Source organism: Dermochelys coriacea, chromosome 1 (assembly GCF_009764565.3).
Source record: "Dermochelys coriacea isolate rDerCor1 chromosome 1, rDerCor1.pri.v4, whole genome shotgun sequence".
NCBI classification, from domain to species: Eukaryota; Metazoa; Chordata; order Testudines; family Dermochelyidae; genus Dermochelys; species Dermochelys coriacea.
The window spans coordinates 68288963-68314808 of NC_050068.2; the positions used below are offsets into that span (position 1 = coordinate 68288963).

General features: G+C 41.3%; 1 protein-coding gene and 1 long non-coding RNA gene across 6 annotated transcripts in view; one reads left to right on the forward strand and one right to left on the reverse strand.

Annotated features, from left to right (window-relative positions):
• TDRD3 (tudor domain containing 3) overlaps positions 1-25846 on the forward strand; it is a 268552-nt gene that overhangs the window by 36687 nt on the left and 206019 nt on the right. For 2 of the 5 annotated variants that reach the window (XM_043504575.1, XM_043504574.1), the window contains exon 2: positions 22362-22544. The exons of the other annotated variants lie outside the window; for them this stretch is intronic. In XM_043504575.1, coding sequence (XP_043360510.1) covers positions 22477-22544 — 68 coding nt within the window. In that variant the 5' untranslated portion in view covers positions 22362-22476. The remainder of the gene's footprint in view (positions 1-22361; positions 22545-25846) is intronic. 5 annotated transcript variants of the gene reach the window in all.
• Positions 12600-17843, reverse strand: LOC122457955. The gene is made up of 3 exons (XR_006277749.1): positions 17766-17843; positions 14878-14945; positions 12600-13857 (listed from the first exon to the last, which is right to left on the reverse strand). It is a non-coding gene; the product is annotated as an uncharacterized LOC122457955 (long non-coding RNA).

Sequence of the window (25846 nt, forward strand, 5' to 3'; positions counted from 1 at the left end):
ACTTACCGCAGGTGTTGGGGAATCCAGATCTACCCATACTTCAAGGACTGGCTCGTCAAGGGACGCTCCAGGTCCCGAGTCCAACACAGTGTGAAGGTGCTGCAGGATTCGTGCTGAGCTCTGGGTCTGTCAGCGTTAGTCCAGGTCCAGAGGATAGAGTTAATCGTTGCGGTGCTAGACTCTACTGAAGTAAGGGCATTCTTACCACAGGACAGGTTCAACTCGATGTCAAAGCTGATCGCTGAACTCTTCGTGCACTCAACTACCACAGCCAGAGTCTGTCTCAGACTTCTAGGCCAATGGCTGCATGGTCCGCCGTGCAAGGCTCAAAATGCGGCCCCTCCATCTGTGGCTGGCAATGGCCAACTCGCTGTCCAGAGATCACCTGGACAAGGTTGTTGCGATACTGTACAAGGTACTCACCTCCCTAAAGTGGTGGTTCGACTCAAAGCAGGTAATGACAGGAGTGCTATTTGTGAACCGTTGACCCACAGTATTGCTGATTTGGATGCCTCAGGGCACGTCTCTGAACATTGAAGACCCAGGGAACTTGTTCCCTGGAGGACCATGTGCTGCACAGAAACGTCAAAGAACTCAGGGCCATCCGTCTAGGTTGTGGAGTCTGTCTTCCCCAGTTGTCGGGTCAAGCAGTACGAGTCCTGACAGACAACAGGGCCTCCATGTTCTGTTAAAAAACAGGAGTACTTGTGGCACCTTAGAGACTAACAAATTTATTAGAGCATAAGCTTTTGTGGGCTAAAGCCCACTTCTTCAGATGCATAGAATGGAACATATAGTAAGAAGATTATATATATATATACATACATACACAGAGAAGGTGGAAGTTGCCATACAAACTGTAAGATGCTAATTAATGAGCTACTATCAGCAGGAGAAAAAAACTTTTGTAGTGATAATCTAGATGGCCCATTTAGACAATTGACAAGAAGGTGTGAGGGACTTAATATAGGGAAATAAATTCAATGTGTGTAATGACCCAGCCACTCCCAGTCTCTATTCAAATACAAGTTAATGGTATCTAGTTTGCATATTAATTCAAGCTCAGCAATTTCTCATTTGGAGTCTGTTTTTGAAGCTTTTCTGTTGCAAAATTGCCACCCTTAAATCTTTTACTGAGTGGACAGAGAGGTTGAAGTGTTCTCCTACCGGTTTTTAAAAGTTATGATTCCTGATGTCAGATTTGCTTCCATTTATTCTTTTGCGTAAAGACTGACCGGTTTGGCCAATGTACATGGCAGAGGGGCATTGCTGGCACATGATGGCATATATCACATTGGTAGATGTGCAGGTAAACGAGCCTCTGATAGTGTGGCTGATGTGATTAGTTTCTATGATGGTGTTTTTTGAATAAATATGTGGACAGAGTTGGCATCGGGCTTTGTTGCAAGGATAGGTTCCTGGGTTAGTGGTTCTGTTGTGTGGTTGCTGGTGAGTATTAGCTTCAGGTTGGGGGGCTGTCTGTAAGCGAGGACTGATCTGTCTCCCAAGATCTGTGAGAGTGAGGATCATTTTTCAGGATAGGTTGAAAATCTTTGATGATGTGCTGGAGAGGTTTTAATTGGGGGCTGAAGGTGTGTTCTGTGTGAACAGACAAGGGGGAGCACAATCACCAGCTCTTTGTCAGAAAGCCATCTGTCTGTGAGACTTCTGTATCCAGCACCAAATCCACATGAAGGCAGCACATCTCCCTGGCATACACAACATGCTAGTGGACCGCCTCAGCAGTTCCTTTTGCTCTCACCACGAGTGGGAGCTCTATCCTGAGGTCACCCAGATGATCTTCCACAGGTGGGGTACTCCTCAAGTGGACCTCTTCACCACCAAACAGAACAAGACATGGAAGTGCTGTAGGAATGTCTCTTCTCAGAGTTCCAAGGCATCAAACACAGCTGCGTTGACATGAGCATAGTTTTGGGCCTGACTAGGGTCTAACGCATGATACATGATTTGCGCTTCTCCAGTTAAGTATGGGGCTAGCACCACGGCCCATCTTGTTAGTGACATTCCACATTTCAATGCGGAAACGAAGAATATAATTCCAAAACTGAGCCAATAAGAAGATGAATTATGAACAAAACACCAGATCTGGAGTAACAATCCCCAAATGATTGAAAACAAATGAAAGGAGAAGTGTAGAATTTTTGTAGGGTAAGTTTCAGAGTAGCAGCCGTGTTAGTCTGTATTCGCAAAAAGAAAAGGAGTACTTGTGGCACCTTAGAGACTAACAAATTTATTTGAGCATAAGCTTTCGTGAGCTACAGCTCACTTCTGAACCGTCTCCTTTCAGAAGAAAAATCAAGAACACTGAGATGCTTTATAGTAAGCATTTTCACACGTGCTACAGAATGTCAAGTGAAGCATAGCACTGAAGCAGCAAATTGTCTGAAGTAGAAGTTAGCTGTTAGCAGAGACTCATTAGCAGAATGATAATACAGATGAGCAGAGACATAGGTACTGAATGGCCCAAGGCCTGAGGCAGTATCCCACTATCAAGGAAGAGTAAAGATATTCAAATAATTTCTCATAATGTTTCCCCTTTTTTTATGCAATTTGACTGGCATGACTGGCTATGTCCAACTGATGATTTAAACTGTATCCAATGTGTTTTTACATATACTTCATGTTCTGCCTGTTTGCCAGATTTAAGTCTAGTATTTTAGGCAGCCTATGCTTAGTTTCTTAAGCATCAGAGGAATGTGGATGCAGGCTACCAGTTCATTTTAGTCATCTTGGTTTATGTAACCAGGTACTCTGAAATGGCATCATTAAGTTTGATGAACACCAAAATGGTGGCCACTGAACGCCTGAAAATCTTTACTCTGGTTGGGGTACTCAGGAGATCCTAACAGACCAGGGAATGAACTTTGTCTCAGGCAATCCAACTACTATGTCAGCTGCTGAAAATCAAGGCCCTTGGTATGTCTGTTCACCATCCCCAAAAAGGTGGCCCGATGGAAAGATTTAACAAAACACTGAAGATGATGCTCCAGACGTTTGTCCTCATGGCTGTCTGATGCTGGGACCAGTTATTCCATCCTCTCCTTTTTGCTGTGAGAGAAATTTCCCAATCCTCCATTGGCTTTTCATCATTTGAGCTGCTATATGGGAGGCAACCTGGAGGGATTTTAGACCTTGTTTGAGAAATGTGGGAGGAACAACCGTCTCGGACCAGTAATGTAATGTACAGGAGACGCTTCATGCCCTGGCTCCTTCGACATAAAGACCCTTCTACATGCCCAGAATGCACAGGAAGCAGCCTATAATAAAAGGGCTCATCTCTGGGAGTTCCAGCCAGGTAATTGGGTTGTCCTCTTATGACCAAGCTCAGAATCGTAACTTCTAGCCCATTGGCAAGGGCCCCATGAAGTGTTGCGATGAGTGGGGACAGTAAACTATGAAATCAGACAACCGGCTAAGCAAAAGGTATGCCAAACCTACCATGTGGACCTCTTAAAAGCATGGAAAGCCCAAGAAAATCTGCTAATAATCCCTGACCCACTTGAACCAGAATTAGGTCCACAGGTTGCCGAGGCCTCAGAGCCAGCTCTGGTCAAAATTGGAAATAACCTCACCGTGGACCAGAGAGCCCAAGCTCAACAGGTGATCGCTGCCTTCTCTTCCATATTTTCTATTCAGCCTGGTCAGACTCATCTAATAACCCATAATATCCAAACAGAACTGGTGCTTAAAGTCATAGAAAATCTTCCACACTTTTTCCAGAAATTCAGAGAAACCATATAGCAAGAACTCCAATCAATGCTAGAACTAGGAGTAACTGAGGAATCCTTCAGTGACCGGAAAAGCCCCATAGTATTGGTCCCTAGGCCTGATGGAACCATTTGGTTTTGTATTGACTTTTGAAAGGTCAATGCAATCTAAAAATTTCATGCATACCCGATGACCTGCATTGATGAACTACTTAAGTGGCTGATGGGAAGCAGAGTACGCACCACCCTGGATCTGACAAAGGGATATTGGCAGATCCCCCTCACACCAGAGTCCAGGGAAAAGTCAGCTGTTTCCATGCCTTTGGGCGCTTTCAGTTCCGGATAATGCCCTTTGGGTTGTATGGGGCCCCAGCCACGTTCCAATGGCTGATGGACCAATGCTCCAACCCCATAACCAGTATGTGGCTATGTACCTAGATGACAGCGTAGTCTACAGTCGGAATTGGCAAGACCACCTATGACATATGACTGCTGTGTTACAGTTTCTCCAGGAAGCTGGCCTACTGCAAATCCTGAGTAAGGATGATATAACCTACCTTGAGTACGCGTTAGGAAAAGGCACAGCGTGACCCTTGGTCACCAAGGTCCAGGCCCTCGTGCCCAATCTCTTCCTCAAGGAAACCGCTACGGTGGTTTTTGGGACTAGCTGGGTACTACCGCCGATTTTATTCTGGGCTTCCTCAATTCTCTTAGCACCCCTCACTGACCTCTTCAGGGCTGGTAGCCCCCCCCCCCCAAAAAAAAATCCAGTGGACCAAAGCTTGTGAGGAAGCCTTTCAAGCCCTGACAGCCCAACTCTGCTGAGAACCCATTTTGTACAGCCCTGACTTTACCAAGAAGTTCCTGCTACAGACCGATGCATCGGACGTAGGTCTAGGAGCTTATTGAGTCCTTGCAACAAAGCCTGTTGCCAACTCTGTCCACATATCTATTCAGGGGACACCATCATAGGGCCTAATCACATCAGCCACGCTATCAGAGGCTCGTTCACCTGCCCATCTACCAATGTCATATATGCCATCATGTGCCAGCAATGCCCCTCTGCCATGTACATTGGTCAAACTGGACAGTCTCTATGGAAAAGAATAAATGGACACAAATCAGGCGTCAAGAATTATAACATTCAAAAACCAATTGGAGAACACTTCAATCTCTCTGGTCACTCGATTACAGACCTGAGGGTGGCTATCCTTCAACAAAAAAATTTCAAAAACAGACTCCAACGAGAGACTGCTGAATTGGAATTAATTTGCAAACTGGATACAATTAACTAGACTTGAATAGAGATTGGGAATGGACGAATCATTACACAAAGTAAAACTATTTCCCCATGTTATTTCTCCCCCCCCCCCCACCTCCCACTGTTCCTCCGATGTACTTGTTAACTGCTGGAAATAGCCTACTTTGCTTGTCACCATGAAATGTTTTCCTCCCTCCCCTCCCCCGCTGCTGGTGATGGCTCATCTTAAGTGATCACTCTCCTTACAGTGTGTATGATAAAACCCATTGTTTCATGTTCTCTGTGTGTGTGTGTGTGTGTGTGTGTGTGTGTGTGTGTGTGTGTGTGTGTGTGTATCAATCTCCCCTCTGTTTTTTCCATCAAATGCATCCGATGAAGTGAGCTGTAGCTCACGAAAGCTTATGCTCTAATAAATTTGTTAGTCTCTAAGGTGCCACAAGTACTCCTTTTCTTCTTCCCCTCTAAGTTACCTCTCACCTGTCAGCTTTGTTTTCTTCTCCAGGCAAGCTCTGCACAGTAGTGAGGTGGGCGGGGGCTAGAGCTGCTCCCTCAGGAGGCTCTGAGGAAGTTTTGGGACTGGCTCCCACTTGCCAACTTGATAGTTCATGCTGTCCTGCACATGCAGCCCCTGGGAGGGCAGTGGCGGGGGTGTGGGGGTGGGTCAGAGAGTGGAGTGGGGACTAAGCAGCTGCCCTGAAGAGAGGGGGAGTAGCTGGGGTGTTGTGGGTCATCCTCCTCAAGGTGTACTGAGCCAGGAGCTCTGCCACTCCCCTGCAGGGCACCCACTTAGTCCCCACTCCACTTTCTGGTCCTTGCTCATGGGACCCCTGCCTTCCTTGGGGGTGTGTGTGCAGGGGCATCTGGGCAATATGCACCAAAATTTGGCTTGTGACTGGGAAGCAGTCTCTGCAAAAAAAAAAAAAAAAAAAAAAAATAAAATACAATTCTTCTGATGGATCTCCATTGTAAACCCCACAGGCTTTCTCTGACAGTGTGTTTCAGCAGACTATGGGTTAACGCTGATCTGAACTGCTGCCATTTGCAAATGGAGGTGTGGCTTCATTTTACAATATACTGCCTCACGCATTGTTGGCATAGAGAGGACTAAGGAAATTTCCCCAAGGACCTTGGATATACATTTGGAGCACTTCTGGACTTGAGTCAAGCTGGGGCCGTGTGCACATAAGAAAGCAATAGGACTTCGATCCAGCCATTCAGAGTACTGGGTTTGAGCCCTAGGTTTGAGCCCTAAGTTAACAGAATTGGTGTGTGGATGCAAGGGGGCTTAGGCTTGAACCCAGGATCAAGCCCAGGCTTACACTGGTATGTAGCCGTATTCTGAAAGATTCATTTTTATGTTGAGTTGTATTCTTAAATTTGCACATACTGAGGTTTGTTCAGTACCTAGTGTAACTTGCACATGTATTTTACTACTACTGATGTGAACTGATTGGTAGAAAAGCAATATATTCAGCTAAGATGGATTTTTATCACTCTTCTTCAGTGTTTTGCCTTGTATCTTTTTTGTATAATATCTTAATTTCATTTTTAGTGAACTTTTTTTTTCATTGCTATTGCTCTCTAATGCTTGATTTCCTTCTCGTGCTGCTGCTGTTTGTTTGTATAACTTGCCTAGGTTTAGTCTGTTGTCCCTTGATGCCCCTGTATGTTTTTTGGTCTTGGTGTGCTCTTGCTACACTATTACCGTACTTGATCTTCTTATGGTATCTGATTTTAAAAACCTTCTGAATTTAATATTTCAGTACCAGGGTGTGGTTAACCAGTAGCTATAAATTTACATTGTGATGCTGGCAGACCAGATGTCAACTGATGGCAAGGCCCCAAATTCTCAACAAAACATTGACACAAACATAGCTGGAAAACAGTCTGGCTCACTTTTTGTGTTAGTATTGGTAAAATAGATGTTAAGTTTTATGAAAATGTTTAGTATTTAGACATTATGAAACATTTGTAGAATGCTGTATGTCGCTGTACTTAGGTGGACAAAGGGTGAGTGTAGTCACTGTGTTACTTACTCTGTGTTACTAAGACTCTTCCCTTACCCTTTAAAGCCCCCCAAATTTTTGAAATTCCTTTTCCTGATTGCCTGGCTTGGCGAGCACACTTAACCGCTCTCCATTATTGAGTGCAACTGCCCAGCTGGCTGTGCCAGCTACAGGCTCCAGACGTGCTCCTGCCTGGAGTAGACAGGAAATATTGGATCTCTTGGGCCTGGGTGAAGAAGCGGCTGTATAGGCACAACTCTGTACCAGCCATAGAAACATTGACATATATGAGCAGATTGCTAGGGGGATGTAGGAGAAGGAGTATGACTGGGACCACCGGTATTGCTGCTTGAAGGTCAAGAAGCTGTGGCATACATACTAGAAGGCCAGGGAGGCCAATAATTGATCCAGGGCTGAGCCCCAGACCGGCTGCTTTTACAAAGATCTGCAGGCCGTACTTGACAGAGACCTCACCATCGCAACACCATGGATGTCTCTGAGGAGCCTGAGTCCCAGGCATCTGCTGGGAACAGTGAGGATGAGGAGGAGTTTGGAGAACAGGTGACTGGGGAATCAAGCTGTGAGGCAAACCAGGACCTGTTCTTGACTCCACTGCAGTCCAGCCAGTCCCAGCAGTCGAGCATAGGCGAGCCTGATGCAGGAGAAGGAACCTCTGACAAGTGTAGATAAATTTTCAATTCTGGCGATGATACTCCCAAAATAGCAGGACACATCTCTTGACTTTTCATTAATTTACTCATGCTAAAAAAGGTAATGGTACAGCCAAGAAAGGTAGAGTTGCTATCAGCTTTAGAGTCCCCTTTGGAGTTAGGCCGGGGCGGGGGGGGGGGGAAGGGGTGGCGGCGGCATGCAGGGCAGTTTATGTACACAGGGATGTCCCTTAAATCCACAGTCTATACTCGCCCTGTGTTAATTTAAGTATATTGACCATGGCTCTACGCAGCCTGAGAAGTCTCAGAACTTTCATGGAGGTACCCTGCAATCCTCTGCTGAAGGTTTCTAGGGAGGGCTACCTTATTTCTTCCTCTGTAAGGTAGGACAGGTAAGACACTTTTCCACACCACTCAGCAATAATTTCAGCAGGTATCACTGCAGTACAGGATGCTAACAGCAGCTGTGGTCTCTCTGTCTTTGTTACCATCAGGAGTCAGTGGTCAGCTAAAATTACCATTGCCTGTGGAAAACGGTGCCAGTATTCAGTGCGATTGCCCTATACTACTAGAATCGTGCAACTGAGTACTCCCCCTCCCCCCCGATTTTCCTGACCCCAATCGGGCCATATTTACCATGGCTGACGCTGTGACTGGTGCTGGGCACAAGCAATTGCAAGCAGAAGTGAGAAGGTAGTACATAAAACTTTTGGGGAGCAAGGGTGGTGAGTTCAGCATCTTAAGTTTTGCTTTCTATAGTCAATACGCTGACTGTAGAACCTCTGTGTTGTATCGGTAGCTGCTGCCATTTCAGCCTTCAGATTCTCCCCCCTTTCCACCCGTGGAACACCTTAGCTAGATGAGGAGGAGGAAGAAGAGGACTTGGGATGACGTGTTCAATTAGATCTTGCAAGCCAGCACTGCATCGGAGTGTGAGCACAGGGCCTGAATGAACAGTTGAAGACAGCCTGAAGAAGGAAAGAGTAGGGAGGGGAGAGGCCCAGGAGTCCCAGCAGGAAAAGGAGAGGGAGCATGCACCAGGACTTAATGGGGGTTTTCTGGCAGGAAACACAGGTTTGGTGGACGTGCAAGTAGAACAATCCTGGGCTTTCCTCGCTCTGTAACCCATTAAGAACTCAATATTGGGACCTCCTTATACTTCCCCCCGCAACATTCCATGTGGTATCAGGGGTCGCTACACTACCCCTACCACTGCACCCCAGGGACGTTAAAGACAATCACAGCTTCACATGCACTGAATTGTTAGTCATGGTAGGTGTAGTTTAAATGGACGGGAATGCTCTTTCACCTTCATACATTCTGTTCTCTTAATTTATTAAGTTTTATCCAGTTTTTAATGTATTTGTTTTTTAAAATTGTATAGGTTTTTTTGCACGGGTTTTGTTACAGAATAAAAATCTGTTTTGGAACATAATTCATCTTTATTAGTTCACAACATACGCTGCCAAGTGCACCACAGTTCTGAAAGCAACACCTGTTACTGCATGGTGTTGCACAGCTCCTAGGAGCATGCTCTAACAATTAATAGGTGCATTGACAAAGTTATATTCGTACATGTACAGCAATAACCACACAATTCATAGCAGGCCACAAAAGAACATGACCAGGTAGAGCGCACTACAACACAAAGTACTCTAACTCACTGTTTAAAAGCTTTCTTGAGCTATATCGTTCCATGCTGGGCTCTTCTAATATCCTTTGTATCAGTTTGTTCAAAGTCAACTAACAGCCACTCCACCTCTGCCCTCCACATTGGTCGGAACTTTTCCTCCTTTTCTTTACATTATTATTATGCAGGACACAGCTGACAGCTATAACGATTGGCATATTATTCTCACTGAGGTCCAGTCTGGTGAGTAAACAACACCAATGTCCTTCTTTCAAACAACCAAAAGGACATTTAACTATCACCCTGCACCTGCTGAGCTGGTAGTTGAATCGTTGCTTGGTACTATTGAGGTGGCTGGTGTATGGCTTCATGAGTAAGGCGTAGGCTGGATCCCCCAGGATCATTGCTGATCTCCCAGAATCACAACATTCCCTATGGTAATTCGTTATTCAGGAAAGAGAGTTTCTGTTTGCAGCTTTCTGAATTGATATGTGTTGTTGAAGATGCAAATGTATTGCACTTTCCCTGACCAGCCCACACTGATGTCAGTGAAACATTCCTGGTGATCTGCCAGTGCTTGCATAACCACAGAAAAGTAGCTCTTTCTGTAGATGTATTCCGTAGCAAGGTGGTTTGGTGGCAAAATAGGGATATGTGTACTGTCTATTGCTCGGCTACACTTTGGGAATCCTACTGCTGCATATCCATCCAGTATGTCCTGCACATTGCCAAGAGTCACAGTCCGGTGTAGCAAGTGAGCAGGGCCATTAATTGCTGCTTTCACCTCCACAGTCCCCCTGGTAGATTTCCTGTTTCCAAATTGAGTTGTGACTGACCAATAGCAAACTGGCATTGCAAGTTTCCATAGTGCAGTTGCTACTCACTCCTCCATTGTCAATGCAGCTCTCATTTGGGTGTCCCTGTGCTGGACACAGATCCAGGAATGTGGTCTTGTACATCTGAAAGGTCTGTAGCCACTGCTTATCATCCCAAACTTACATTATGGTGCAACCTCACCAATCAGGGCTTTTTTTTCTTGAACTCGGAAGTGGCACTCGACCAGCTGCAGCTCCTCCATGAATGCCACCAACAACCGTGAATAGGTTCTCGCTGTGTCCCACAACGATCTGTCTTCCAAGGAATCATCATGTTCCCCATTGATTTGATTCTTCTTGTGACTCTTCAAATACTCCAGGATTGTGTGTCCTGTGCTTGCAACGCTCATGACAGTAATGCAGAGCTGTGCAAGGTCAGTGCTTCTGTCAGAGATGGTGGACAGCAAGGAGTGCCACGGAGGTTTGTGGGCATTTGAAAAAAAATCATGAAAACTAGGGAATACAGGTAACGTTATGGGGTGGAGACCATTGCAAACTGGAAAACTTACCCTGCAGTCCAAGTCACCCCTCCATGATTTGTTTCGGCCCCATCATACATTGCCAAATGTTTCCAACAAGTGCATTGAATGGTGGCAGGTTACGCTGTGGGATACCTATCCAAGGTACACTTCACTATGCATCGATACAAGCACTCCTGGTGAATACCTGCACCGTTGATACAAGGAGCCAAGTATACACGCACATAAACAATGTATTAACTGTGGTGGCTGTATGCTGGCGTAACTTGAGTCAACATAAGTTTGTAATGTAGGCCTAAAACTATACCTCAGCCTGTTACTTTAAACTTAAATTACAGATATTTTATATTGTTATCAGTATGAATGTGTTGAGGCTGAAAATTGTGAAACTTCACTTTTTATTAGATAATTAATATAACTTTTTAGCCAAATGACAGAACTATGTGCTAAGCTATATTATGCATAATACAATTAAAAAGAGAAAAATCCACATGAATTCTGCTTGAGAAAGTGTTAGAGATGACAGATTATTTGAGATAATTAGATTTTTTTTTTAAGTGTCCCAGAATGAAACTTATTTAAAAAAAAAGCTTACTGGTAAAACTAGCATAATATTGAACATGCTTTGGTATCTTTCTGTATATCCTTGTTAATTTTCCAAATGGGCATGTTGTTTTAAGGATTAAAATTGTACCCTTCAATTTAATAGAATTAAATTTTTTGCATTGTTTTTGTGTGTTGTGGCCACAAGCAGGTTTTGAGGCCTTCTTAGTAACAGGTAACTTTGTTTTCTCATAGGCCTTTTAATGATCTATGTCTTTGTTTAAAAGAGAAATATTAAAATTAGATACTTTATTTATTTACCACTAACAACTTAATTACTTACTTACCACATAAAGGTATGCGTTGATTCCTTCCCCTGTGATATCATTCCCAGAAGCATCAACATAGTAGCAACAATTTGATTACTATATCAGGAAACTGTTATTTTTCACCGAAAGCATTAGTCTTAAGAAAATATCCTTTGGTCAGTGGTATCCAGGATCTTGAGACAATATGTATATCTTTGCACATATGCTATTAAAAATAGTATTTTGTCAAATTAAAGTGTTACCTTTATTATCTGTTGGAAGTGTTCATGATATGAGTAAAGAGGAGAGGAAGGCTGCAGAAATGTGGAGTGTCATGCAAATATGACAATATAGTGATGGTTAGATAGATATAAACATCATTGACAGAATGACATGGGAGGAATTTGGAAAGGAAAATGTATATTTGAGAATAATGAAGTGAGTAAAAACTCTTTGATCTTTTTTGAATGCAAGTAGATAAAGTGATTGGGAAAACTAATGAGGGAATTTGCAGTCTGATCGTTGGATGGATCTTGATAATAGATAGAAAAACACAAACTTAAGATTTTGCTGTGTCTAATAAATAATTGCGCATCTGTCTCTCGTCTCATAACCCAGAAGCCCCATTAAATATTTTACAGAGTAATTTAAAATGTAACTTTTATAATAATAAAAAGTAATGATAATTTAAGTTGCCACATGTTTAATAAGGCACAAAGAATGATATGCTGATACATTGATTTTTATTGCCCAGAATAATGCTTCTGCATTTTTTTTGCTCTAACCAATAAAACCCTTGACAAAAAATCTTGCTAGCAGTTGGCTTAGATACAGCAGATTAATGTATTAGATTTTAAACTTGTTACATCATTTTGTGGAAAGCTTGTCAGGGTTTTAAAGATACTAGACTCTCCATACTTTAGGTTGAAGCTAGCTTTCTATTATAAGCCTAGTGCTTCTTATCCCCATAGCATGATCAAAATTTGAATCTGTCTGAAATTTCACATTTGTAATCCTATGCCAAGGTATAATTTTTGTGCAAATACAGGGGCAAATCTGACCAGGTGTCAGCTACAGTAAGTAGGTTTTTAAAAAAAAAAAATGATGGTTTTTACTTTTGTAATGTTTGTAAATAAAATAAGCTGGCTTTGTCTAGAAATGCAGGGTTTGTTTTTAACGTTGGTGAGGACTAGAAACTCCAGATTTGTTGCCTTTTGACTACTCATGTTTTTCAGGTTGGGTGGGGGTGACCTTTCATGTCTTTGTTATCCATGAAAAAGAAACAAAACTAGTCACATTGTTAGGCTTATAAGAAGCACACGGGATCTTTTTCAGGGGAAAAGGCAATATGCCGCATTTATTGGAGATACAGCAGTTAGCATATGCATTTAATCATACACACATGCACACGCTGTCCCACCAGTTGTTGTTATAGTTACCAGTTCAGATTCCAGATCAATCTAGTGGCCAGCTCCTGCTCCATACACCCTTGGGTATTCAATAATTTCTTCTTTTTCCTAGCCCACTGACCCATAATCCGGGGTAGCCAAAAGGATCCCGTGGTCAATTTTGGGAGTGGGCTCACTTTCCACATTTCTGTCTCTACAGACTGTCGGTGAGCAATTTTAACAATAATTTCACCGAATAACAAATTAGTCTTAACCATGCTGGAAACATATTGCATCCATTCATTTTTGTAGGTGTCGAACAAGGACCTCTTCCATTATTTTAAAAGATGCGTTAATACCCTGACATTTCCAGGTATTACCCAAAATATTTTGTGTTCAAGTAATGCTAAACTAAGAATTTACATTTCAGTACATCCTATGGCCAAGGTAGTTTTATTCTCTAATTTTGTTTGTTGTTTATACAACAGCCAGGTGGTGGTGTTTAACCACCACCACATATTCCATGTTGCTTTTAGGTTTCCCAGACCTATTTTTACCAAGTTCACAGTAGTATCTTCCTGTTTGTGAATGAGACTATCTTGCAGTTGTGACAAGGAGCTTAATTTATTCTTAATTATGTCCAGGGCTACAGTATTTATAATCCCTGCTCCAAAACCAGTCCCTCCTAATATGGTGTCTGCTACCTGAGGATGTTTTCCCTGTTAAACATACTGGCATTCTTTGACCTCTGCCCTTCTGCAACATTGGTTTCTGTAAATACAGTTAAAATGCTTATTAATTCTTTTTTGCCTAATGCAGTAGGTTTTTTTTGTAACACAATACACAACAATGATAGCAACAAGACAACACAAGACAAAACATAAAACATAAAACACAATTTTTGTTGAGACAGTAGGTTCATGGTATTCTGGGTTGCTTTTTAGCTGGTATCAGCTTTTTGTGATTTTCTGAAAGACAAAAAGAATATGTTTCTACCCCTTTTGGGGTGGAAGATTATCGCTTAAAATATCCCTTTCTTTTAAAAATACCTTTGCTGATTGCAGGCAAAACAGAGGAATTACCCCCAGAGTTTCCTGTGTTTTTGTTCTATGGGCAGGCCAGGTTTCAATGGCTTCTACCTTTTAAGGGTTTAGGGTGAATTATCCCACTGTTCAGTTATTAAATTTATGAGCTGGTGTCCCTCAGTTTTTCTTATACAGCAGACCAAGTTGTAATGTTTTTTCTGCAGTGCTAAGCTTTAAGTTTATTCACAGGTAATAGCTGAGAAGCATCATTACCATATGACCTTAAAATTTTTTTTGAAAAATCATACACCCTATACGTTGTTACAGGGGTACTTATTAACATTAAATTTATCACAATATTTAAAATTAACATCAAACCTATTAAAAGTATCTAGTTATATCATGCCTTATTTAGATAATTTGTTTTTGAGGCCTTTTTTCCTCTTGAAATCTTTGCATAGGCTTTTTAATTTAATCATATTCTTGGGGTTTTGGTGAATTAAAAGTAGGGGTGTCGTGCATATAAGCAGACCCTTTTGAACCTATTTTCAGATTTCAGCACTTCATACACACAAAAAAAATAATTTTTTTAAACTTAGGGTTAACCCTTTTACCCACTTTGCAGTTTCACTGCTTTCAGAAAATCAGTAAACTATACTTTTGGAGTTTAATAAGCATGCAAACTTCAAGAAGCGTACATAGTCGCATGCTGACACTACAATTACTGCATTGGCTTCAGCAAAGCTGGAAAGGTAGTAGCCAAAGGCCCTATATTAGCCACTGTGTGAATTACTTTATGCCTGCAGATTTCCTCTTGGTCACATGAGAAGTGCTACACTATGTACATTTTGGGATGTTGAGCTTCTGCAGGCAATGATGTTTTACTCCATTGTACTCTGTTAATTAACACTCATTGGGATGACAAAACATCAGTGTTGCACAGCTGTCCTGACCAATACATACATAAGCCTTTTAGGAATCTGTTAAGGACATCACTACCACAGGTGTTCATTTCAAGTCCATACCAAAACCTAAAGAAGATAACCAACCAGAAAGTTAACCTTGAGTTTCCATAACTGGAGCAGAGTACGGTGGGGAAGGGAGGAGGGAAGGAAGTAGGTAAAACTAGTTAACTTTAAAAAGGTCACCCAGATAACTTTATATCACTACAGTAAGACAGCCTTATGAACAACTTCAGCACTAAAACTGGGCAGCAACCCGCCCCTCCCCTTCTCCTATTTTACCCTTATTTTTGCGGAGAGGGGAGGGCATGATATGGGCAGGATTTTTTCTTGACTCTTGAAGTGGTAGCTGATCTCTTAAAACATAAGTAATTATTGTGGGCTGATCTCCCCAAAAAAATTAGCGGGGCTTAACTAGCTCATTCAGGATTGTGAAAAGTTTCACATCCTGTGTGATATAATTAAGCTTACCTAAGCTGTGGTGTAAACACCACTAGGTTGATAGAAGATTTCTTCTGTTGCGCTATTGCCTCTTGGAGGTGTGGATTTACGTCAGTGACAGAAGAACCCATTCTGTCATTGTAATAAATGTTTACACTACAGAGCTGCTGCTGTAGTGTTTCTAGTGTAGCTGCATCTTGGGTGTAACTACAAATGAGTGCCTCCCAATCTTCAATGCATTTTTCCTCACAAGTCTTGTGAGGTAGAGAGGTGCTATTATTGTTTTTACGGATGAGGAACTGCGGTGTAGACAAGCTGTGATTTGCCAAAGGTGACTCAGGAAGTCTGTGGAGGACCAGGGAATTGGTCTCCAGTCTCCTAATGACTGGACCATCCTCCTTTTTCTCTGAAGTATTTCTGATCTGTTGTTGTAGCCTTCAAACACCCTTTGTTCTGTAGATAAAACTTCATAATTTTAATGACTAATTTAGGCTTTGGCTGCTTTTTCTTCATTGTTTAATGAGGAAACTAACCATTTCTAGTATGTAGAAAACATGTATTTTTTTTAATTTTTGTGATAACTGCAGTGTTTGTTTAAAGGCCTAATATGACTGTGATGAAGCAGGAATTTTCTGTAATAAGTCTATGAATCCTCTGTATGCCTCAGTTTTACCTATAATGCACATGGTTACTCAGTGGGAGAGAAAAATTACTGTTTGCTCTCAGGGTAGGCTAAGAAAGATGGGTATGAATGTTGCATAGCTGAATGTGAATGGCCATTAAAAAAGACTGGTCAAGGCTGATCCCATATCAATGGAGAGTCTGAGAAGACAATGGCAAATCCAGTCACCAGGACATTGACACCTATCAACCATAGACCAAGACAGAGATGGATTTCCCCGCCTCTCAGCAAGGAAGCTGAGCAAGATCTCTTACCTCCAGAACAAAGATTTGGGAAGATCTGAGGGGGAAGCAGGGGGTAAATGTTGGCTGCTGGAGGGAGTTAGGGTTCTCACAGAGGAACTTACAAGGAGGTGAGATGGAGAGACAGAACCTGAACCTGGGGTTTCCTACAGCTTGGCTGGGCACTGTGGGCTAACCAGAATGATCTATGCCTTAACCTTTATTTCTCTGTGCTAACCTGAGGACTTCCTATGTTGTGTGCCAGCTGATGAATAAACCCTACAGTTTTGACAACGTAGCTTAAGTGTCTCTGCAAATGCTTTGTGAGATGCATTAATTCCTGAAGAATGTACAAAGTCTCTATCAGGAGTCTGTCTCAGTTGGACTCACTGAATAGAGCTTGTGATGTGAAGCTGGAGTGCTGAAGCCACAGAAGTTCAGTCTTAGGAAATGATGAGGCCTCATGGCCTATCCTGAAGGAAGAGTGAATCCCCTTGGGACTCTGGCACACTGAGTGATCTCTTCCAGGAGACTGTTCCAAAGCCGGTGGTGCAATACCTATCCTGTGGATCTGTGACAATGACAGCTGAATGTCCTAAATTTAATCTGACACTATATACAGTGAATTGCTTTGCATGATATTACACTGTTAATGCAGTGTTACGTATCTGTAGAAAATACTGAACATTAAGCAAAATAATGGGTGGTTATACTACTAAGCTTTTGATTTTAGTTTCCTTTTCTTCTGTAGCAGAGTAAGCCTTAAGATGACTTACGGCTGGTCTATATACCCACATACTGATTTAACTATTATGGTATAATTAAAGTGGTACAGCTCTCCTAATGTGGATGCACGTATGGATGGAAGCATACCAGTATGCTTATACCTGTATAGGAAGGGAAATAAGATGTACTGGTATAAGGCACCTTTTCTATTGATATAACTGCATCTGTGCTAGAGGCTGTCCTGGTATAACTTGCCTTGCCCCAAAAATAGTAACACTGAAACAAAAACTATGTGTAAACCAGGATGTGTGATACACTGTGGCACAGATATTGATAGTGTAGTTCCCCTTGTTATTTAAGGATCTGAAGGATGCCCAAGGCAGTAATGCCATAAAAATGAATAAGACTTCAAAGTGAATGCAGGGTGTGAAATTGAAAATGTATTATGTGGCATCAAAGTCTGAGAAGAGTCTTGTGAAGTTTGAAAAGCTTCATTCCCTGGAGCTTTATAGCTTTCTAGTGATGGGACACTGTTTTTTCTCAAAAGTTTTCATGGGCATCCAAACTGGTGTAAAATAATTATTTTATTCAAATTCAAAAAGTTACTATTTACACTGAGGAACTTCTCACTTTTTTGAATCTTGCTTTATTCAGGATACTAGGATAAAGGATGTAGAGTTGTCTCCTTTTAAACACTAGATTGTAGTGGAATGCTAGCTGTGCTACAGTTGGTTTAAGACTAGCTTTCTGTTTGAAGCTTTAATCTTAAATGCTATAAAAACCACACAGTTAATTGGATTGTCTTGATATTTGGTTTACCTCATAGTGGTGCCAGGTGGTGTCAGTGATCCAAATTTGGAGTCAGTTGAGTAAGGGGCTCCTGAGGTGTAAAGGGCCCTGAAAATAAAACAGCTTTTCTTACAGTTGACTTGTATTGCCTGTGTGTGTCTGCCCATATCGGGGGATCAAAGCATGGTTCTAATCCTGGCTCAAGAGTCGCACTCACTTGAGGTTATCCCCAGAAATTTCATGGCACTCATTTAGCTCTTTGGAGGGTGGGAACAAAATCAGAACATAGTTGGCAAAAGAGTTTGCTTCACAGGTTAGGTTTATGCCTAAAATGCAAGAGCAAACAGATTACATTGAGCATGTGCAAAGAGAGAGCCAAAGAGTATTTAAGTGGATAGCTTTCACTACAGTTGGCTAGCTCAAGGGCATGAACAGCAATCTGATCCTGAATCTAGGCAGCCAGTGTCAAATTGGTGGGCAAGTGAATTCTTTTTGGGAGGGGAGAGTTTAGTGCATTGTGGAGTAGGGGAAGAGGATTGGCAGACTACAGTGAGGGGGCATAAATGGGGATGTCTGGAGAGGGGTTGGGAGTCTTAGGTGAGGATAGGGGGACACTGGGAAGGGAGAGGGGATAGTGGCAGGAGGACTGAGGGAGAGTAGAGGCCAGGGCACTTGTCACACCCCCACTCTTTCTCTTCTCCTGTGTGTGTGCCAGAATCTGGGGGATTCTGAGCCCCTATCCCTGTCTTCATTTGTGTTCTGGGATCTGGGAAGCTCCTTTTAGGGGGTATGAGTCCCCCTTCTTGCCCCTTTCCCTCTAGGGGGAGTCTGTGCCACACTCAGGGGAGGGGGAACCATTTAGGGGGGTTTGACACCCTCTTCATGAGCTGGGTTCTGGGGATACCTGCCCCTTTGGGGGTATCTGAGCTCCCTGCCATGTGAGAATGTTGGGGGGGGCACAGGGGAGTGTGTTGTACTGTAGGGTTAGTGATCTAAATTTGGGGTCATTTGAGTAAGATGCCTCTGAGGAAAAAACCCTAGGTTTTATCAATGATTTTGTGGTCACCTGGCTTCTAAAATACCAGTGGCTTAATGTGACAGGAGTGGGAGAGGTTGAGCTGGAAAGGTGGTGGGGAGAGCTATATATTGTGGGGAAATAGTGGAAAAGCGGGCAAGGAGAAAAGATGTATACCAGTCTTCTCTTTCCTATTTAAAGGTACTGTGAGTACCTTGTAATAAAACTGTCAAGTTTTTGGGACGAAGAACGGTCTGAGATTTCTCTCATTGGCTGTTAACTACACACCAACCATTACAGAGCACAGCCATTATCACCATTTCACTACCTGTGTGTGTGACTTAAAAAGTGCATAGCAACAATGTGGCCTAGCGGAGAGAACAGTCAACTGAGTCTCAAGAAACCTGGACTCTCTCTTCAGTTTCTCCATCTGTGCAAGGGGAGTAATTAACTTCCTTGAGATCTGTTGATGAAAGGACTATGTAAGAACTAGGTATTGTCATTACCTGTCTCCAGGAGTGTCTGAACTGCACATCTATGTGAAAACTACAATTGACCACCACCCGTACCAACACATTTCTCTTTCTGTACTGCATAGGCACTGTGTACACTCATATGCTTAGCTTACTCCACAGAAAGAACACCACATGCATTATATTTTTACAACTTCTTCAGCCTCTTTTACAGTCCCTTTACCCTTCTTCATATGATATATCAAACTTTCACTTACCCTTCATTAAACTCATAGAGAACACTTGTTTCCCTCCTAACTGCTGATAGTGCCCATGGCAAGAAGACCCCTGTGACCTACTAGTGATGCAGCCTTTACACAATGTAGTGCTAACATGAGGCATACTGGATTTCCCAAGGTACCTATATACCTCTTTCATTTGATCATACACAGGGGTCAGGTAGAGGGGCTCACACATACACACAGAGAGCCAAAGCCCTGAAGATCACTTAATATTGCAATCACAGCTCTTCTGTGCTGCTCCAGTTTAATCCTCCACCATTCATTACAGCTATATCTAACACACTGAATGCAGCTGGCATGCATGCACATAATTCCTAGAGGCTAGTGCCAGCTCTAGGAGTTAAGTCAGCCTGCGCATTTACCTTAATTCTTCATTTCCTGGTTTTTATAAGTTTGAGTTTTGCTGAACTGGGCATTCTGGGAGGCCATGAGCTGTCATCAGGCAACCTTAACTCTGCATTAACAAAGTTTATTGCCATTTAATCTGTTTCTGTGGGTTGGCGCTGAAATTTTTTCCAGTTGTCAATAACCATGAATGTTTTTTTATTACTTAATCATTTTCCCTTTTATTGGAACTATTCCACTGTAATTTTCAAGGGAAAGGTGGCTCTGTATTCTCCTTAACCTGCAATAATCCAGGTTCACTTTTATTTTTTTAATGTTTGTATTTTGTTACAATACAAATGGACTCAGTTCATCTATACCTTACATTGCTGCAGTAGGAGTGTATATGTATATAATATATATATTCATTCATGGGTTAAAAAGAAGGGTGAAATGGAAGGAAACCAAATGCAAAATGTGGTATGGATTATTGAAATTGGTCAGTTCTCTGTAGATAGTGTGAGGTAGGGGAAAGTAACTTTTGAAGTACCACAAATTTTCCTTATGGAAAGAAGTGATGAATTAAAAAAAAATTCCCACAATGTATTGATTACATGGGAGGAGAGAGGATTGCTTAGAATTAAGGAAAATAATTAGAATTTATGCATTTTTTGTGTGTGCTAACAAGTCGCATAGAATAACAAACCAGAAATTAAAAAATATCATATAGACTTGTTTGTATGAGTATATGAATATACATGTATATCACTTACAAAAAACTTTGTTAAAGAGAATGTTAAGGCTGCAAAGTCAAACATTTCCAAGTTTGGAAACACCAGTATCGGGGCTGCCTGTGCAACCTTAAATTGGCCTACTTGTAGATATGTGTTATGGTAGTATCTTGGATTATATAATCACAGTATCCATGCCTCATTGAAAGTACAGTACTGACTCTTTTTATGAATAGATCTGTTCTAACTTTTTAATAAGGATCCACCAAGAACTACAGTATTTACCATTATCACTGGTGGTAGATGGAAAATAGTGAAGGAAATGTGTAAAGCTCAAAATCAGTTCCTGCATGCCTTAGATGTTAGAAGGACAGCTACACATACTTGGCTTGTATCAAGGTACAAAGCACCATGTTAGGATTTTATAACTAGATGATTCACAAAAAGTGAGTCTTAAGGATTGGTCTACACTGCTGTTTAAATTGATATAATTTGCGTCACTCAGGCATGTGAAAACAACAGCCCCTGAGCGATGTAAGTTACATCGGCTTAAAGCACTGTACACATTCTTTCCAGTCTCTTGCGGATGTGGAATAATTATGCCAATGGGAGAGCACTCTCCCATCGTGTCTTCACCAGCTGCAGCAATATAGCGTAGTAGTGTAGTCATGCCCTCAGTCCTAACTCCACATGGAATCTACACCTCTGCCTACCTATTTTACAGCCAAATAAATTTTGTCCTCACCTGAAGTTGTGACATAATATACTGAAACATGCCCAAATGCAATTCTGGCTTGACCCAAGCAGAGAAGAGAAAGCAATGTTTAGTCAGTATTACAACAATGTGCATCCAGAAATGAAATACCAGTAAAATACACTGATGATAAGGATTTGAATGCTTCCTCTATGTCTGGTCCTCCTTTTTGCAGCAGGAGAGTATGAATAGCCCTTTGTTCCAACACAGCTGGAAGGGCGGCACTTTCCTTTTTTAGGGCAAAGAAGAGGGGTTCTTAGAGGTGTGACCTTTGGTGTAAGCTGACACACAACTGGGCTGTGATTGCTTAGGAGAGCCAACAATTCTGTAGCAGCAAACTGAGACACTGCCCTATGTGGTTAGGAGGAACTGAGCTCAGATGCCCAAAGGGTTCCCCCAAAATATGACTTTACAAGCTAGGGTAGTTGAGTACAAAGCTAAACTTTATTAAATAAACAAACAATACAAATTTAAGCAGAATTGGGAAACGAATGTAATTTTTGCAGCAAAGAGTGGCTGTAGCTGTTCAGACTAGCCATGAGCTGCTGTTTAGCACTGGCCAACCTTAAGGTCAGAATGGCTTCCCTGCCAGATACTCTGTTTGCCTGCCCAGCCCCTAGACACATGACTTGGACTGTAAGTCACAGTGCATCCTTGTAGAGCTGTTACTGAGACAGAGTCCAGGTAGTCTCTGCCATTGAGTGGGTCTGTCCTAGCTTGAATACGTAGCAAGATTGAATACCTCTTGAATCCTGCCACACAAACTGTCTGCATGCTATTCCATGCTATTCCATGAGCCAAATTATATGTGTAGATTAAATATGAAACCCTATTTCTGTAATCGAGAGAAGGTATCAGTAAATATTCCTTTAGAGACCTCATAACACTAATTATTTCACTATGGCCCTAATCCTTGGTGATCTGGCAGTTTGCATTGTTTACAGCCATTTAGCTGTCTGACTGAAGTGCATTCTTTTTTCAGGTGAGAGCATTGTCTTGGTTAATTATTATCATCAAGAAAATTTCTAAAATGTATACTCCTTTTCAGCTTGGTTTCAACCCAGTACTGAGCAGCTTTCCAGCTCCTGAAAAATAGATTCCAAACCAAAGACCTCCTAGAGACGTCCATTTGCAGTTGCAGGTCCATGTGGTGATCACATTTGATGATGACTTATAAGTCCAACAGCCATAGCACCACTAATAAACCTTTTATGAACTGTAAATACTCAAGGTAACCTTTACGGCACTCTTGACTTCAGATCTGTTCCCTTAATCTTAATGTTTTCTCAAGGACTGTCTGACTCTTTCAGTTTCAGTATTAATTTCTGTGGTCAAATTATAAGATATGCACAGGAGGTGTTCTGTGTTCTTTTATCAAAAATGTATCATGTTGCCTGGTGCTTGCCCAAAGATTGTCATAAAAATGTGACATTGTCATGACTTCTTGGAACCAATAAAGAAAATCCTTGTCAATGTCATGCCCTGAGATTGCTACTTTTGAAACCCATTTGACTGTCCACTCTAAAGAGACGCCTGAACTCAAAAGCAGCACCGAAATCTGAGAAAACCAGGGACCTGGCCTGGTCAATGTAAGATGAGCCTTCAGAACTAAAATCCAGCTGATCAAAATCATTGAGATTAATGGTTAGCAAATAAAATGCCATCCCATTGCCATATGCATGTGGCTTTTTTTTTTTTTTTGGCACTGTATCTAATGATGCAAAAACAACAGGAGTACTTGTGGCACCTTAGAGACTAACACATTTATTAGAGCATAAGGTTTTGTGCACTACAGCCCACTTCATTGGATGCTTATGCCCATGAAAGCTTATGCTCTAATAAATGTGTTAGTTTCTAGGGTGCCACAAGTATTCCTGTTCTTTTTGCAGATACAGACTAACACAGCTGCTACTCTGAAACCTATCTAATAATGAAATCTCTTAAAATTTCAAAGGATAGCTCTTTAAATATGATGATTTTTTTGATGATCCAATACATCCAATGAAGTGAGCTGTAGCTCACGAAAGCTTATGCTCAAATATATTTGTTGGTCTCTAAGGTGCCACAAGTACTCCTTTTCTTTTTGATGATCTCAGTTTCCCCTCATATTATTTTTCTGACTGTGTCAGCCAGCAAAGCCACCAACCAGAAGTTTCTATACACATGTAACCTCAAGTCTATGTAGATAATTCTAAAACCTTTTGAAAATCAATTTCCTAATATTCTGCTGACCCTCACATCTGAACTGTCCTTTGGGAGTACTAACTGAAGAAGAAAAATGAGGATTTGACTCCTTAACTTTTAGAGAGTGCCAGTTTGGGGCCACCCTTTTCCTGGAGCTCATCTAGGCTTTTGGCTTAATTGAGTTTTCTTCTAGATATTTGCTTTTCTATAGTTTCCCTTTGCTTCACCCCCAGCTCTTCTTAAGGCAGTGTGTGTTTGGAGTTGGCGGAAGGGCTTCCTTCTGCCTAATAAGAGAGCTCCTTTGAGCCAAAGAACTTTTGGCACAGGTTAACACAAAACTGGATTATGATCGGTTATGAAGGACAGAGTAGGATTGCTTACCATCCAGGTGCGCACAATACTTGGCATACCCAGCTCAGTTGGCCACTGCTTTGTAAATCTGTGTGGAGGAGGTCTGGACTGTTAAGTGGGGTGCTGGAGCTGAATTCTTCACTTATGACACTTAATGTAAAGCCTGTTCCTATTCCCACTGATGTCATTTTTGAGTTTTACCATTGACTTAGTTGGAGTGGTACAATTCTCTCTCTTTTTCCAGAAAATATTGTATTTGTTTATATTATCTGGTACTTTTCAGAGATCATGTACTTCATTTTGCACCAACCCACCAAAAAACCCCAAACAGTGAATAAGAATAAAAAAATATTTGGGAGAAACCAGTAAATGGAAAACTCTACGGCATTTTGTATCCATCTTACACTGTAAAGAGTGAATTCATGTGTTAGGCAGAACATATGGAGAAAGAGATATTGAAACAAAGAAACCTACCTCTCTAGGTTAGAGTGTGAGTAATATTTTCAAATTGTATGCTTTTTTGGTTCAAAATGTACTTGGGAGCAGCATTACAGGTTAAAGGAGGTTCATGCTGGCCCAGACACTTTCATGTGAATTTTTGAGCACTGTAGCTTGTACGTGCAAGTGATTTACCATCAGAGCATATTTGGACAAATATTTTTTGTCGATGTAAATATAATTGGTGCATGCAAAAAATAATGCTTAAACACATGCAAGTGTCTGAGCATATAAACTTGTGTGTATGCAAAAAGAGGCCAGTGTACATAGATGTGTGCATAAATACCATATATGAAGTAGAGATAATGTAATAAAGAATCATGTTCCAGCTGTCAGAGATGTTTCCCTTCTCCCCGCCCCTCCTCCCCCCAAAATAGAAGAAAAAAACAAACCTGTATTGAACTTAGGCTGTACTTGTGAGTTATGTGGCAATTCCATGGCAACAAAATCCTGATACCTTACCATGCTGTCATATATTTTATATGGTAACCTGAGATAAATGTATTTATTCCACACACACTTTGAATGTTGGAGTGAGAGCTGTCAGGTTTAGATTGAGGAGGAGATTTAAGTAGGAATAGCAGGAAGGAGCAAGAAATCGTATACTATTCTTTAAAAATTAAAATACTACAACAAAACCAACTTGGATTATATCATGCTCTGATACACACCTATGAACAAAAGAGAAATCAATATATACTAGTCTTAATATGATGATTAGTTGTCTGCAGTTGCCTAAACTAATATCACACTCATGGAGATATTAAAAATCAAAATTAAAGACTCATTAAATACACACAGTTCTTTGAATATCACAAATAAAGATAAATTAATAAAGCTAGAGAAGGCTGACTAGTAAGGAGAGAGTATCTGTTGAGATACTGATCTTTGCAACTATCAACAGTGAGATGAAATTTACTTGAATTTCTGTTTAAGAAGGCTTTGCTAAAATAATGGTGTAATGTTTGCATGAATTTGGCGGTGTTCTGTCAACTTGTTTTCCACATACTAGTATTGGGTTTTATATATGTAAAGTACAAACTCTGAAATATGCCAATCAAAAACACAAGATCCTGTAATTAAGAAATATTCGCAAAAAGAAAAGGAGTACTTGTGGCACCTTAGAGACTAACAAATTTATTAGAGCATAAGCTTTCGTGAGCTACAGCTCACTTCATCGGATGCATTTGGACCAAAAGCATCCAAGCATAAGCATAAAGCTTATGCTCTAATAAATTTGTTAGTCTCTAAGGTGCCACAAGTACTCCTTTTCTTTTTGCGAATACAGACTAACACGGCTGCTACTCTGAAACCTGTCATTAAGAAATATTAGGGCACTTGGAAAACAACAAAGTTTAGGGAATTAACATGAACTTAATTACAATAATTAGTTTCAAGAAATTTTTCAGGAAAATAGATTTTTGGAGACTAGATTGTGAACATCTCTGTATTTTCATATTGTGATTTCTTTTATGTGTTCTGTGCTCTTTTATGGTTAAT